The 12,161-nt window shown below is 41.1% G+C and overlaps 1 protein-coding gene across 1 annotated transcript in view; it reads right to left on the bottom strand.

The window, feature by feature from the left end:
• LOC105386655 overlaps window positions 1–3,603 on the bottom strand; it is a 70,731-nt gene extending 67,128 nt beyond the window's left edge. Inside the window, exons 1-3 of the mRNA XM_048631937.1 lie at window positions 3,024–3,603; window positions 2,070–2,185; window positions 1,219–1,421 (exon numbers count right to left, since the gene is read on the bottom strand). Of these exons, the coding sequence (XP_048487894.1) occupies window positions 1,219–1,421; window positions 2,070–2,185; window positions 3,024–3,263 (559 nt within the window). The 5' untranslated portion in view covers window positions 3,264–3,603. The remainder of the gene's footprint in view (window positions 1–1,218; window positions 1,422–2,069; window positions 2,186–3,023) is intronic.
• Window positions 3,604–12,161: the final 8,558 nt, after the last annotated feature.

Genomic DNA, 12,161 nt, shown 5'->3' with positions numbered 1-12,161 from the left:
CAGTTGGGGTACAAGTGTTCTGGAGGACCTCGACTACGCGGATGACATTGTACTGATATCGCCAACATTAGCCCAACTGGAAGCAAAGTTGGAGAAACTGCGAGACACTGCTGACCAGATGGGCCTGCGAATTAACCGTCGAAAAACAGTGGACATGCGCGTAAAGTCGACTGACACCGACCCACTTGTTCTGGAAAATGAAAGCCTACAGACAGTATCCCGTTTTGTTTATCTCGGCAGTACAGTCACCAACCAAGGTGGGACGGACGAAGACGTCGCAGCCAGAATAAATAAGGCGAAAGCTGCCTTCGCACAACTAAGACCGGTGTGGGACTCCAACGTGCTCAAGCGTCGCGTGAAAATCTCCCTTTTCAACTCCGTCGTCAAATCGGTTCTGCTGTTCGGTTGTGAAACGTGGAGAGTGACTAAGGGATTGATGAACAAACTACAAGTGTTCGTCAACAAATCCCTGAGGTCGATCCTCCGCATCTTCTGGCCGAACACAATCCGGAACGTTGACCTGTGGAACGTGTGTAAGCAGACCTCCATCGAACAAGAAATCGCATTGCGAAAATGGAGATGGATTGGCCACACAATCAGAAAAGGAACCGAGAGCAAAGCGAGCATTGCCTTCGAATGGAAACCGCCGGGCGGCCACCGCAGACGCGGTCGCCCCGTGCACACATGGCGGCGCACAGTGGACGGCGAGCTGCGAGCGCAAGGCCTGAGCTGGACGGAAGCCAGAGCGGTTGCTGAGGACAGAACGGCGTGGCGCACGCTTGTGAAGGCCCTCTGTACCACTGGGGTACCATAGGACAGCAACAACAACAAAGCTAATTTATTTGGAAAAAAATAACAATATAGGTCAGTGACTTTAGCAAAATGCAAGTTTAAAATAGCTCGAATTCCGAGGGTAATAGCTCGAAAACGGTTAGGAATTAGAAAAAAACATATAATATAAAAGTTTTAGATCATTTTAAGAGCTCCATTTTATTACTTGAAAATATTTCTCTCCGATACACCGTTTTCGAGATATAAGCAAAAAATCGTACTTTACCCCCCTCTCCTCCCCCCCCCACCCCGCTCATCACCTAGGAGTCAGGACTTTTGGTATGTTAACAACCTAAGCCCCCTAAACAAGTTTCTGAAGGAATCGCTTAGTTACCTGCTCACGCACTCTACACCTCATTCCTTGACTGGACTACTAAGGCTAGTAACTCATACAGTAAAAAAACTCACCATCGTGCTCCCTATCCCTCTCCTTGTCTCTCTCGCGGCGATGCTCCCTCCCCTCTCTCCCTTCCCTCCCTTCTCTTCCTTCTCTCCCCTCTCTCCCCTCCCTCTCGGGGAAGGGGCGGTGGCGGTCGCTCGGGGTGCGGTCATTCGCCAGGGATGTGACCACATCGTTTAGCGGTAGCGATCTGGAATGGAGAAGATAAATGGTTTATTGCCGGCCAGTAGAAACAACACTTTATTGTGGCACACATAAGAACAGTAAATATACAGCCATTATTATACGTATCATTTTTGGAAACTGTAACGAACTGTACTTGCGTAAGGATTCGGAGATAGTTATGTTTTCGGTGCCAAATAACACCAAATCCAATAAGGCAGTTTAGACCTTGGGGATATGCACAAAGGTTCCGTTCGAGAGACATAACATTGGATTTGGTGTAATTGGACACTGAAAACATAACTCTCTCCAACTCCTTGTGCAAGTACCTACACGTAACCCGTTTTCTAAAATAGATGACATAATTATATTGACCTGTAGCTCTCGACGACTCGGTCATAAACTACAGGCACTATACCTTCAGTCAGACGGCAGTCTGGCATCAGGGATCCATGGAGCAGTGGATCTAGCCGCTGCAGCGTATAGCCACAGTACTCACAAGGTTCTTCTTGTGAGCGACTTGCGACTATTCGCCTCAGGGTGGTGAGACCCCCCCTCCCTGATGTCCTGACAGGTGCCGGAGCTGTTGATGGCACGCTCACTACCCGTACTCCATCCGGAGCGCAGTTCGATACAATTCGAAAATATCGCAAAACTTCTTCAACTCTCAACTAACCTCAAATTGACCCGATGCTCCGCCTGCCTCACGGCCGAGTGGCGGTGCTGCTGCTGCCTGATGCTGACCTGGTTCTGCCGCAGGTACGCCTCCACCTTGCCCTCGCCAGGGTCCACCTTCAACATAAAAGATAAAATAGTCAGGGTCTACCTTAAAGATAAAAGATTTCATTTCATTTATGCGGGAAATTAACAGCGATTGTAAAATTGAAAAATTACATAAGTACCATCGAAGTAGAAAAAAAGGCGGAAGGAAGCTCGCTAACTAAAAACCAAAGAACAAATTGTTCTCTGTCAGAGAGTGACAAAACAGTTCATTAGCTAAAGCGTCTAGTAACTTTTTTATGAATAAGATTAAGGGAGTAAGTCGATATCATTGTTACGACAACCCAGTCAGTAGTAGAGTAAGTCAGTCCGCCGCCGCGCGCCAATCACGTCGCACCCACACACTGTCATGTCGCCGCCATTATTGTGCCTCAATTTTTAATAAGCGAGATTCCTTCCGCCTTTTTTTCTACTTCGATGTCGGCGGCCTTATTACTAAAAGTAATCTCTTTCAGACAACCACATGAATATGAAATAGAAAGTAAGAAAATGGGTATCGTGTGAAAATTATATTTTAAAGGATGGCTGATTTTAATGGGCAGATCGTTCCAATTCTTTCATCATCATCATCAGCCTATAGCAGTCCACTGCTGGACGTAGGCATCTCCCAAAGCACGCCACTGGATGCGATCTTTAGCTTTCCGCATCCAATCATAACCAGCCACCTTTCGCAAGTCGTCAGTCGTCATCCCATCTAGCCGGAGGGCGTCCGTCGCACACTACGTTTGCCTACTCGCGGCCTCCACTCCAGAACACGTTTACCTACCCCATCGGTCATCGGTTCTTCGACAGATGTGACGTTTACCTGTGTTCCATAATTTAACAGCCTGAAATGTGAAAGAACCCTCACCTTCTGCGTCCTTCTAGAAGACCGGTAATCCTCCTTCGACCTTCTAGCTTCCTTCACCGGCCGTTCGTATTTGGGCTCGTTGAGAAGGTGGAATTGCCCTCCATGGTTGTAGTTCAACGGATCGAATTCCGTCCGGGGCAAGTTAGAACTTCGTTCTTTTGTGGCGCCGTTTTTTGAAGCCTGTTTTCGGTACTGGGATTTCGGCACCACGTGGCTGTATATCGGCATTGGATTCGACATCTTAGACTAGCTTTGGTTGCGAAAATAGTGTTTGTCTTTTTAGTATTCTCAGGTCGTGAAACCTAGGTAGCCTACTCTATGACTTTGGTTGTTAGATTTCTAATTGACACTCTAGTTGCTAAAGGAACGCGGGAGTAGTTTTTTTTTTAACATAAATCTATTCGTTAAGAAATTAGGCCTATTTTTACGTAATCGTGGAGTTTTGTATCACAACTTTTTTGAGTTTTTGTGGAGATTCAAGTCATGTTTAGCTAAAATGTCTTTAAACAATTGTTTGGAGACATTGTCAGAGTCGCATCTTCGTGGTTCTTCGATGTTTGTCCATTATGGCGTATCTGTAACAAATAGAAAGAAAAGTTAATACAAATCATTCCAATTAATAACTATAGTAACTTATATTAACGTAATTAAATTGAAGGGATAAGTTTGTTCTTAGTTATTTATAATAAAAAATGTGTAGTCATTCCTAACGATTGCAGCCAAACAAAAATACGCACGTTCTTACAACTATGCCTATATATATTTTTCAGTCTTTCCAAAGCTTTTTACGAGCACCCTCTATACAAAGAAAGCCCTAGGCTTCGAATCGATCCTAATTACTCAATAATACACCACCTATTGATTGTCCCAAAATCAATATGTCACCCGAAAACAAACCTTACCTACAAAGGCATAACGTCTACAATCTTTTACAATCGTAACGGAGTCGATAGTTCAAAAGCCGATCTTACGCACAGAGAATAAAGGTCAGTTTCAATTGAAAGAAAAGTTGGGAAGGGTATCAAAATAACTATGGGAAAGTATGTTCGAGTGTATTTCAGAAAGGGGTTCGGTAGTTGACTATGTAATTATCAAATTAATTATTTAGTAAAGGCGATAGCGACATTGAAAGTCAGTTTTTGAAACTAGCACTAAAGTGGTCTTGCAAAAGAGGTACTTATAGTAAGACGGATGGGAGTGACTCAACTCCACATACTGAACAACGCCATCGTATAAGGAAGGACGTATGAACAAATCACATAAATTAAAAAAAAAACTTTATGTTTAAGGTTGCCTGTAAGAGATCGCTCTTAGCGATAGGGCCGCCTATTGTTCATAGTTCCTAGTTTATAAGTTTTCTTTGTATGTTTTAATTTGTGGTGACCAATAAAGATGTGATATTCTATTCTATTCTACACTATAAACTTCACGAAATAACGGTGTGAAATCTCGCGTTAACCAACGGAACCCTAAAGCCTAAGTACACTAGGGCTTCCGGCGATTGTGAAATTAAGAAGGAAATTCACTTAAAGCTCAACCAAGCCACTTGTACACTTTCACAACAAAAACCAACCTTATTACTTAAGCAATAGAGGTAACAAGTATGGAACTGTTAAAATGGTAAGTAAATAGGAGCGTGCGGGCTTACGGGATGTCAATCAATTTGTTAAAAAAATGCGTGTACCTAGATCCAGCAGTTCTAGCACAGGTTTAATAGTTTGTCGAAAACTATAAAAGTTTACGTTTTCTCGCATACAAATGGCGCCTCTTATGGAAACTATCATGAAACTTTTGACACATAATGTATGCAGATGACAGGAGAAAACGTAAACTTTTTTCGTTTTCATAAATAGCAAAACCCGTACTAGAGGGTCAGATATAATGGGCCTTACTCAGAGATATCCTAACTAATATTATAAATGCGAAAGTAACTGTGTCTGTCTGTCTGTCTGTCTGTCTGTTACTCTTTCACGCCAAAACTACTGAACGGATTTGAATGAAATTTGGTATACATACGGTCTAGACCCTGGGAAAGAACATAGGCTACTTTTTATCCCGGAATTCCCACGGGAAAACTTTTTAAGGCGAAGCGAAGCGCGCGGGAACAGCTAGTAATAAATAAATATCTTTATACGAACTAGATGGAGTGTCAGTGCAAAAGAAACGTCTTGACAATGAACTCCCCACTTCTACTACTGAGCTCTTAGGTATTTTGAATTTGTTCGGTTAGAAAATCTGTGACTTTATTCATTGGTACAATGATTTTCATTGGGCTGAACTTAAAACGGTTTGACAGTAAACAAAATGCGGACAGTTTTTTGCCTTGTTTTTGTATGTGGCACACCATCCTAACTAATCCTAAGGCCCGGGTCTCCTATTTACGCCGTAGATCGCGTCCAGCGTCACGCCGTAGGCCGCGTCACGATGCTCACTATAGAAATGTACTGATGCGGTCTCCCTCACACGCCGACGTTGGCGCGTAGATGTAGTGAGCATCGTGACGCGGCCTACGGCGAGACGCTTGACGCGATCTACGGCGCGTAATAGGAGACCCGGGCCTAGTTTGGTTAGAAGACGCTGGACGCGACCTACGGCGTAAATAGGAGACCCAGGCCTTACTAATCCTAACTTCCTAACTAATATTATTAATGCGAAAGTCACTGTGTCTGTCTGTCTGTCTGTCTGTTACGCTTTCACGCCAAAACTACTGAACGGATTAGAATGAAATTTGGTATACAGATGGTCTAGACCCTGGGAAAGAACATAGGCTACTTTTTATCCCGGAATTCCCACGGGAAAACTTTTTAAGGTGAAGCGAAGCTCGCGGAACAGCTAGTTGTGTTATGTATTCGTGTTCTGTATTTTGTGAGCGAGTAAGGGCGGATTCGACCAACGTCGAGTAACTTTTTACTCACGAGTAAAGTACCAGTTACTCGCGAGTAAGCAGATTTTGCATTCTACCAAACCTGAAACCAAGATAACTAGCTTATCCCAAGAATAAAATGTTATACCGCCAAAATTGACCGTGTAACGAGCTTATCCGAGAGTAATTTTGTAATGGCGGCAGCACATCAGCTGATTAGAAAACCGTCATAATGACATATAAACACATCTGTCAAAACATAAACAAAAGTACGTTAAAAGGCAAAGTCTCAGAATAACAACAGCGAATAAAATATAAAACAAATAAATTATGTGTCTATGTCTATTTACTGGATAAAAGTTTCGATACGAAACTAATACTCGTTGGCTGCGAACAAAGTTTCATTGGGGAAATATGATATCTCTAGAGGCCAAAACTGGGTAGATATATAGGAGATTGAATATCAGAGATGAGTGGAATCGATATATTGTTCGGCCCGTTATTTATATAACTCATATTGAGTGATGTGTTACAGTGAAAGAGCTTCTTAGTTACTGTCTGGCGTGAATTAGGTAGAAAAATGATAACGTATTTTTTTATAGGAATATAAGGGCGGGCTCCAGTGGGGTTACCGCCACCGAACATTAGCAATTTTGCTCGTCAAATCTGACGTAACTTGTATGGATCTGACCGAAGTTTGAAAAGCGAGCTTTATTATAATTGCTAATTTTCGGTGGTGGTATCCCCATCGGTTTTTCTTTATTTATACATTTGCTACAATTAGGTAGTAACATTTTTCTTAGTAAGTACATTTTTATGCTATTTTCGTGTCACATGTATTGGAAAGTATTTAATAGATGTACTACTATTGTAATTCATATTAAAATCAGTTCCAAAGCATCTTTTATTTATAGGCCACGCACATAACTCATCTATACTCCCTATACGGGTAAAATAAAATAAAAAAAACAAAATGGCGACCACACACCGTGTGCTACAGAGTGATAGGCCCATCGCCCGTCAAAAGATCTCAAAGGCCCTTCAAACTCACAGTCCATTGAAAGAGGTTGTTACTACTGAATAGAGCATTATGCGCTGCCATGGCAAGATAGCAAAGACCACACTGTAGGTATAGATTGCAGTTTTGGCTGAGATATAAGTATATGCGATCGAAAGTATTAAGCTACAAATCCTGGGATTTACAAATGAATCATTTAGATTCTAGCTGTCTATCTAAAGTCAATATTTTACTCATTCCAAAAGAAATCACGGGTGTACAAATGTACAGAGAAAAGCTGGTGACCCTTGCTTGCGGGTCACCTTAATACCCCATCGGGGATTAGTCTTGAGTTAGGTCTATGTGTAATACAACGATAGTAATCCATTTAATTCCAAATTAGCATCAAAGAGAACTTTGCAGTGAGTCAGCTGCAACTGCAACTATAAAATAACAAGAGTTTAGCGTTTTAGCCGATGCAGCTTGCAGCGAAAGCACCTAGTCTAGCGTCCAGACTAGGGTGATAGGACTAACCCCTCAATAACATAAACCTAAACTGAGTGAAAATCCTAACTAGGGGGTGCACGAAATTGCAAAGTTTGGTTCAACCTCAAGTAGTCCACCGCGATTTGCACACCTTAGGGAAAATCTCAGATTGGAATATGGGACTTCAGGTAAACGTCACTTTTGGGCATCGTACGCAACGGACGCATCGCATTGAGTATTCTTTGTATAGAAATTCACTTCATCGGCATTGCCGACGCCGTTTCTCCATTCATTTATGACAATCCGTTTGGTGCGATAGGGTGCTTGCATAGAGAAACGGGTTCCCGGCGCTCATGACATTTAAAAATCCGGGAAATGCTCTGTGAGTGAGCGCTTTCGCATAATCATGTTACCGGTACAGGTAGATACATGGAACCCGATTCTCTATGTGAGCAACAAAGCACCCATACGTATGATACTGATAGGTGGACGCTTGTCTTTCTACGTCCACAGTTGCTCGACCACCAATGATGCCTTCTGCTATATTTTTAGAAACATTTTACATAACACAGGTAGGTGTTCCGGTAGTATAAGACATTATGCGAAGTGCTGTGTAGGCGTAAGCCAGAGGTTTGGGTGGTCCGACCTTGCACAAACCTCTAGTGATGTGAATGCTTAAACACTGACCGATAAACGGAGAGTTATAAGGTTGAAGGTATTCTCTGTTTTTTACGTAAACGGCTGGGCCAATTTTGCTCAATGTTTGTTGCCGGTTTGAGAGGATTTGCTTCGTCTGAATAGGTTCAGCAGCATAAATTTTTCTCATGAATGGTCATGATTCATGATAGTCAGGAGTTTTCTGTCAGGATTCCTGACGAATATCCTGTCTCTGAACAAGTATGAATGAGCCTGCAAACTTGCAGCATAAGTTCATTCACTAATCCAGTTGACCTTACCATTACTCAATATTACTAATTAATTGCGCCTTGCCATTTACAAAACATTTGTAGATATGAGAATGAAAGTAGTTTTATTGCTTTATAAACTCAGAGACAATAACCTATGCAGGTAACCTAAATCTACCACAAAAATCGGGGGCCAGTGGGGTTACCACCACCGAACATTAGCCAAATCTGACGTAACTTGTATCGATCTGACCGATGTTTGACAGGCGACCGTACGGTAGCAGAAAAAAATACAAAGAAATCTCGTCTGCAGTTCGTTGACGGTTTGAGTGTGCTCGGTGGCCGATATACTTTTCGTGATTATCAGACGAGACGTATGAACTCGATTTATAGCTGCTTTCGAGTGCACTCTGGCTGCTAATGGACTGTAGTAACCCAACCCAACTTCAACTAGCTATAAGTTAATCAAGTATTTGTGATTATTGTCGGCACTATAGGTCTATAATAATACCACTATCTATATGTAAAATTTATTGTACATGACTGTTTGTTGCCAGAATATAAATAAATAAATAAAAGAAAGATGAACGAAAATTTTCAGCGACCCTCCCACCCCAACTCATTTGTTTATTTATTCATGAAACCCCGTTCCGTGCAGACGTTCTGCATAATATTGTAATTGGGCCTCTGAAAAGTTTGCTGAAAATACCGCAAGTTTATAACAAATTTGGTTTGCCTCTGATTTTAGCGGTCATTCATGGAGGGACTTGGTGTTTTCTTGGTATATTGACTTAGAATATAAAGAAAATGTTTAGATTAACGTGGTAGTATCTTATTGTATGTTTTTTCTCAACCCCCTCTCTAACATCTCAGAGCCCTTTCGGAGTAATACATATATATTTACGGAGTATATAATTTACAAACCACCAAAAATTCTCAATCTTCGATCCAAAGGTCTGGTAAGTACTGATTACTTAAAGCAAATTGCTGTTTTATTGGCCAATCCTTTCGCCGCGGTAAAAAAACTCTATTTTATATCGCCGATAGAACAAGAAGAAGACACGTAAACATTACAAAACCAAACCCATCGCGACGCCGGCACAACAAGAACAAATCCTGCTCATCTCATAACAAGACGCTGCACTAGAAAAGCTAGTCAACTTATTAATAGCAAAAATGAGCCAGTTCCAGTTAGCGAGTGACTATCTATCTTCCTCTTATACAGGGTGTTGCGAAAATGGTATGACAGTCTGGCCATGCGGAGGTGGATGAATGTAAAAAACCGGGCAAGTGCATGTTGAGTTCTCGCACGAAGAGCCATATACCATATTATAGTGTTAAAAGCTTTTACATCACAGTAACTAAATGTGTTTAATCATAAATGCCTATTTTTTCATCAATTTGTAGTGGTCGATAGGCGGTATTACTTCCAAAATTACAATATTTCTGTCATTTTGATTTAATTCAGAGCGTCCTGATGGGCATTTTTTCCGATACCTAATAAATAATGATTACGTGGACAAAAAATAATAACACCCCTATTTAGTACAAACCACAACACTGTGACCACTACAGCTGACTCTAGACTAACAAAAAACCAACGAACAAGACCTATCGTACAATCGCTACGTTTAATACAACCGGAGAGAGTCCAAATTAACACGACAGCGCTACGAAACAAAAAAAAAATAGTTGCTAAGCTTATTAATTCGTAAGCTAGACTGACCCCTCCAGAGCCGCATGAAAATAAGAGGCCATCCTCATTGTATGCACTTATTATGTGGCGACACGGCCTCTCATTTCCTCGCTGGAGGCACTCCCGTGACCCCACTTTATTAACCCCAGAGTCGCGAGCATAGGATTCGAAACCTCCGTTTACGTTGAGTATCGTCAACTGTCACTGTCAAAATGTAAGGCAAAGTTAGTTCCAAAAGTGACATTTGTTTTTTCCATATGTCAGGTGGAATTTCACCAAACGCTAAACGTATTTAGTAGCCTGTCATACGTCTGTCAGTTAGTACAAAATGTATTTAAAATTTGCGTTTGGTAAAAGTGACCCTTCGTGTAGATTCGGAAATAGTATCGAATCCGGTGCTCGCTGCACAGGAGGGTTACTCTATACTGACGAAAAACGAACGAACGAGAGCTGTCGTGCAATCGGCACGTTTAATACAACGAGATAAAGAGTCGTGGCTCGCGCAGCAGCGCGCCGGAACTTAGTTTTTCGTCATATGGAGTGACCCCCATAAAATAGGGCTGATGTAGGTACAGTCAGCTGCATAAGTAAAAAATATTATTTTTTTAAATTAAAAATGATTTATTTCTGAATATGGTTACAGTATTCTTAAAGTAGGCACTAGGGCGTAAGTACATGTTATTTGTTTTTTGGGTCAGTGGTGTCCTAAATAGGTTTTTTTAAAAACCTGTAGTAAGGACTACCGGTAAAGTAGGTACAAAAAACTATTACATTTCCAATTTACTTAACTACTTTAACTTAGTTCAACAGAAAAATAAAAAGTTAAACAAATCAGAATTTTAGTTAAAATATTTATAAAAACAAAATGCAGTAATGCGCGTGTGAGTAGATGTTCGAGTGTGTGTGTGTGTTTGTGTGTGTGTGTGTATGTGTGTGTGTGTGTGTATGTGTGTGTGTGTTTGTGTGTGTGTGTGTGTATGTGTGTGTGTGTGTGCTGTACACTTTCGAACCTTGTCAATCTAACAAACCGCCTATTCATTCATTGAAGCATTGACGTTTCGTCAGTTTGACAAGGTAAAGAAGTGTATAACAACTTATGCAGCTGACCGTACTTTTGTCGTGTGTTTCTCTGTGGGTAGATAGGTAAGAACGGAGAACTTTCTTATGATATTCGACGAAATGTGTCAGTTTTAAGATGTGGTTTGAACGACTTTTCATAGCAATGTGTAGTGCCAATATTTAGGATACAGGGTGATTGGTAAGACGATGTATTGAGTATGGAGGGTACACCCGAGACCGCGTTGTTCTATGCATACAATGCATTAGATAGATAGATAGATAAATTATTTATTTACTTAACACAACACATACACAGGTTACACAGCAAGATTTTTAACATAAAGTTTAAGATTACATAAACACAAAACACTATTAAAAGACATGCAGATAGAAAAGCAACATGTGTATTTATCATGTTAGCAAAAGGGTTCTGACTCAGCATAATACTATGATTATAATTAAATAATCAAAGCGCTGGTATTCTGCCAGGACCAATTTTAGTGAGTGGGAGTGGAGCCTCAACTAAACATAAATATGTGTGTAGTAAATATGTAAAAGTGTGTTGTATTATCCGAAAGTCTTGTCACAAATGACTACCCTGTTGCAGACTACACAGTAGTGATGTAACGAATATTCGCATTCGCATTCGCATTCGCGAATATTCGCACTTTTTTGGATATTCGCATTCGCATTCGCAAAATTTTGTGCGAATATTTTGCGAATGTCAGTATTAGTTACAAAAACAACTATTTGAAAATAATGGTACGTTAACAAAATCAAAATCCATTTGTTTATAACTTCTTAATCACATTATCAGTCTTTACTTAATCATTTGGTATTAATTAAAATGATAAATCTGTCGGATGAGATTCGTATCCGCTCGGCAAATCTCGGAACAAAATTAAGACTGCGTTCCGATACGCACTGAAATCTATTAAATCACCCGTAGGTTACGTGTCACTATTATTATATTTTGTGAGAACCGTTCATCATCAGCCAATAATCATCCACTGCTGAACATAGGCCTCTCCCAAGGAGCGCCACAACACTCGATCATCGGCCTTTCTTATCCAACCACTACCGGCTACCCGCCTAAAGTCGTCAGTCCAGCGGGCAGGAGGTCGTCCCACAC

Source organism: Plutella xylostella, chromosome 30 (genome assembly GCF_932276165.1).
Source record: "Plutella xylostella chromosome 30, ilPluXylo3.1, whole genome shotgun sequence".
NCBI lineage: Eukaryota > Metazoa > Arthropoda > Insecta > Lepidoptera > Plutellidae > Plutella > Plutella xylostella.
This window is presented reverse-complemented; position numbering and strand designations above follow the sequence as displayed.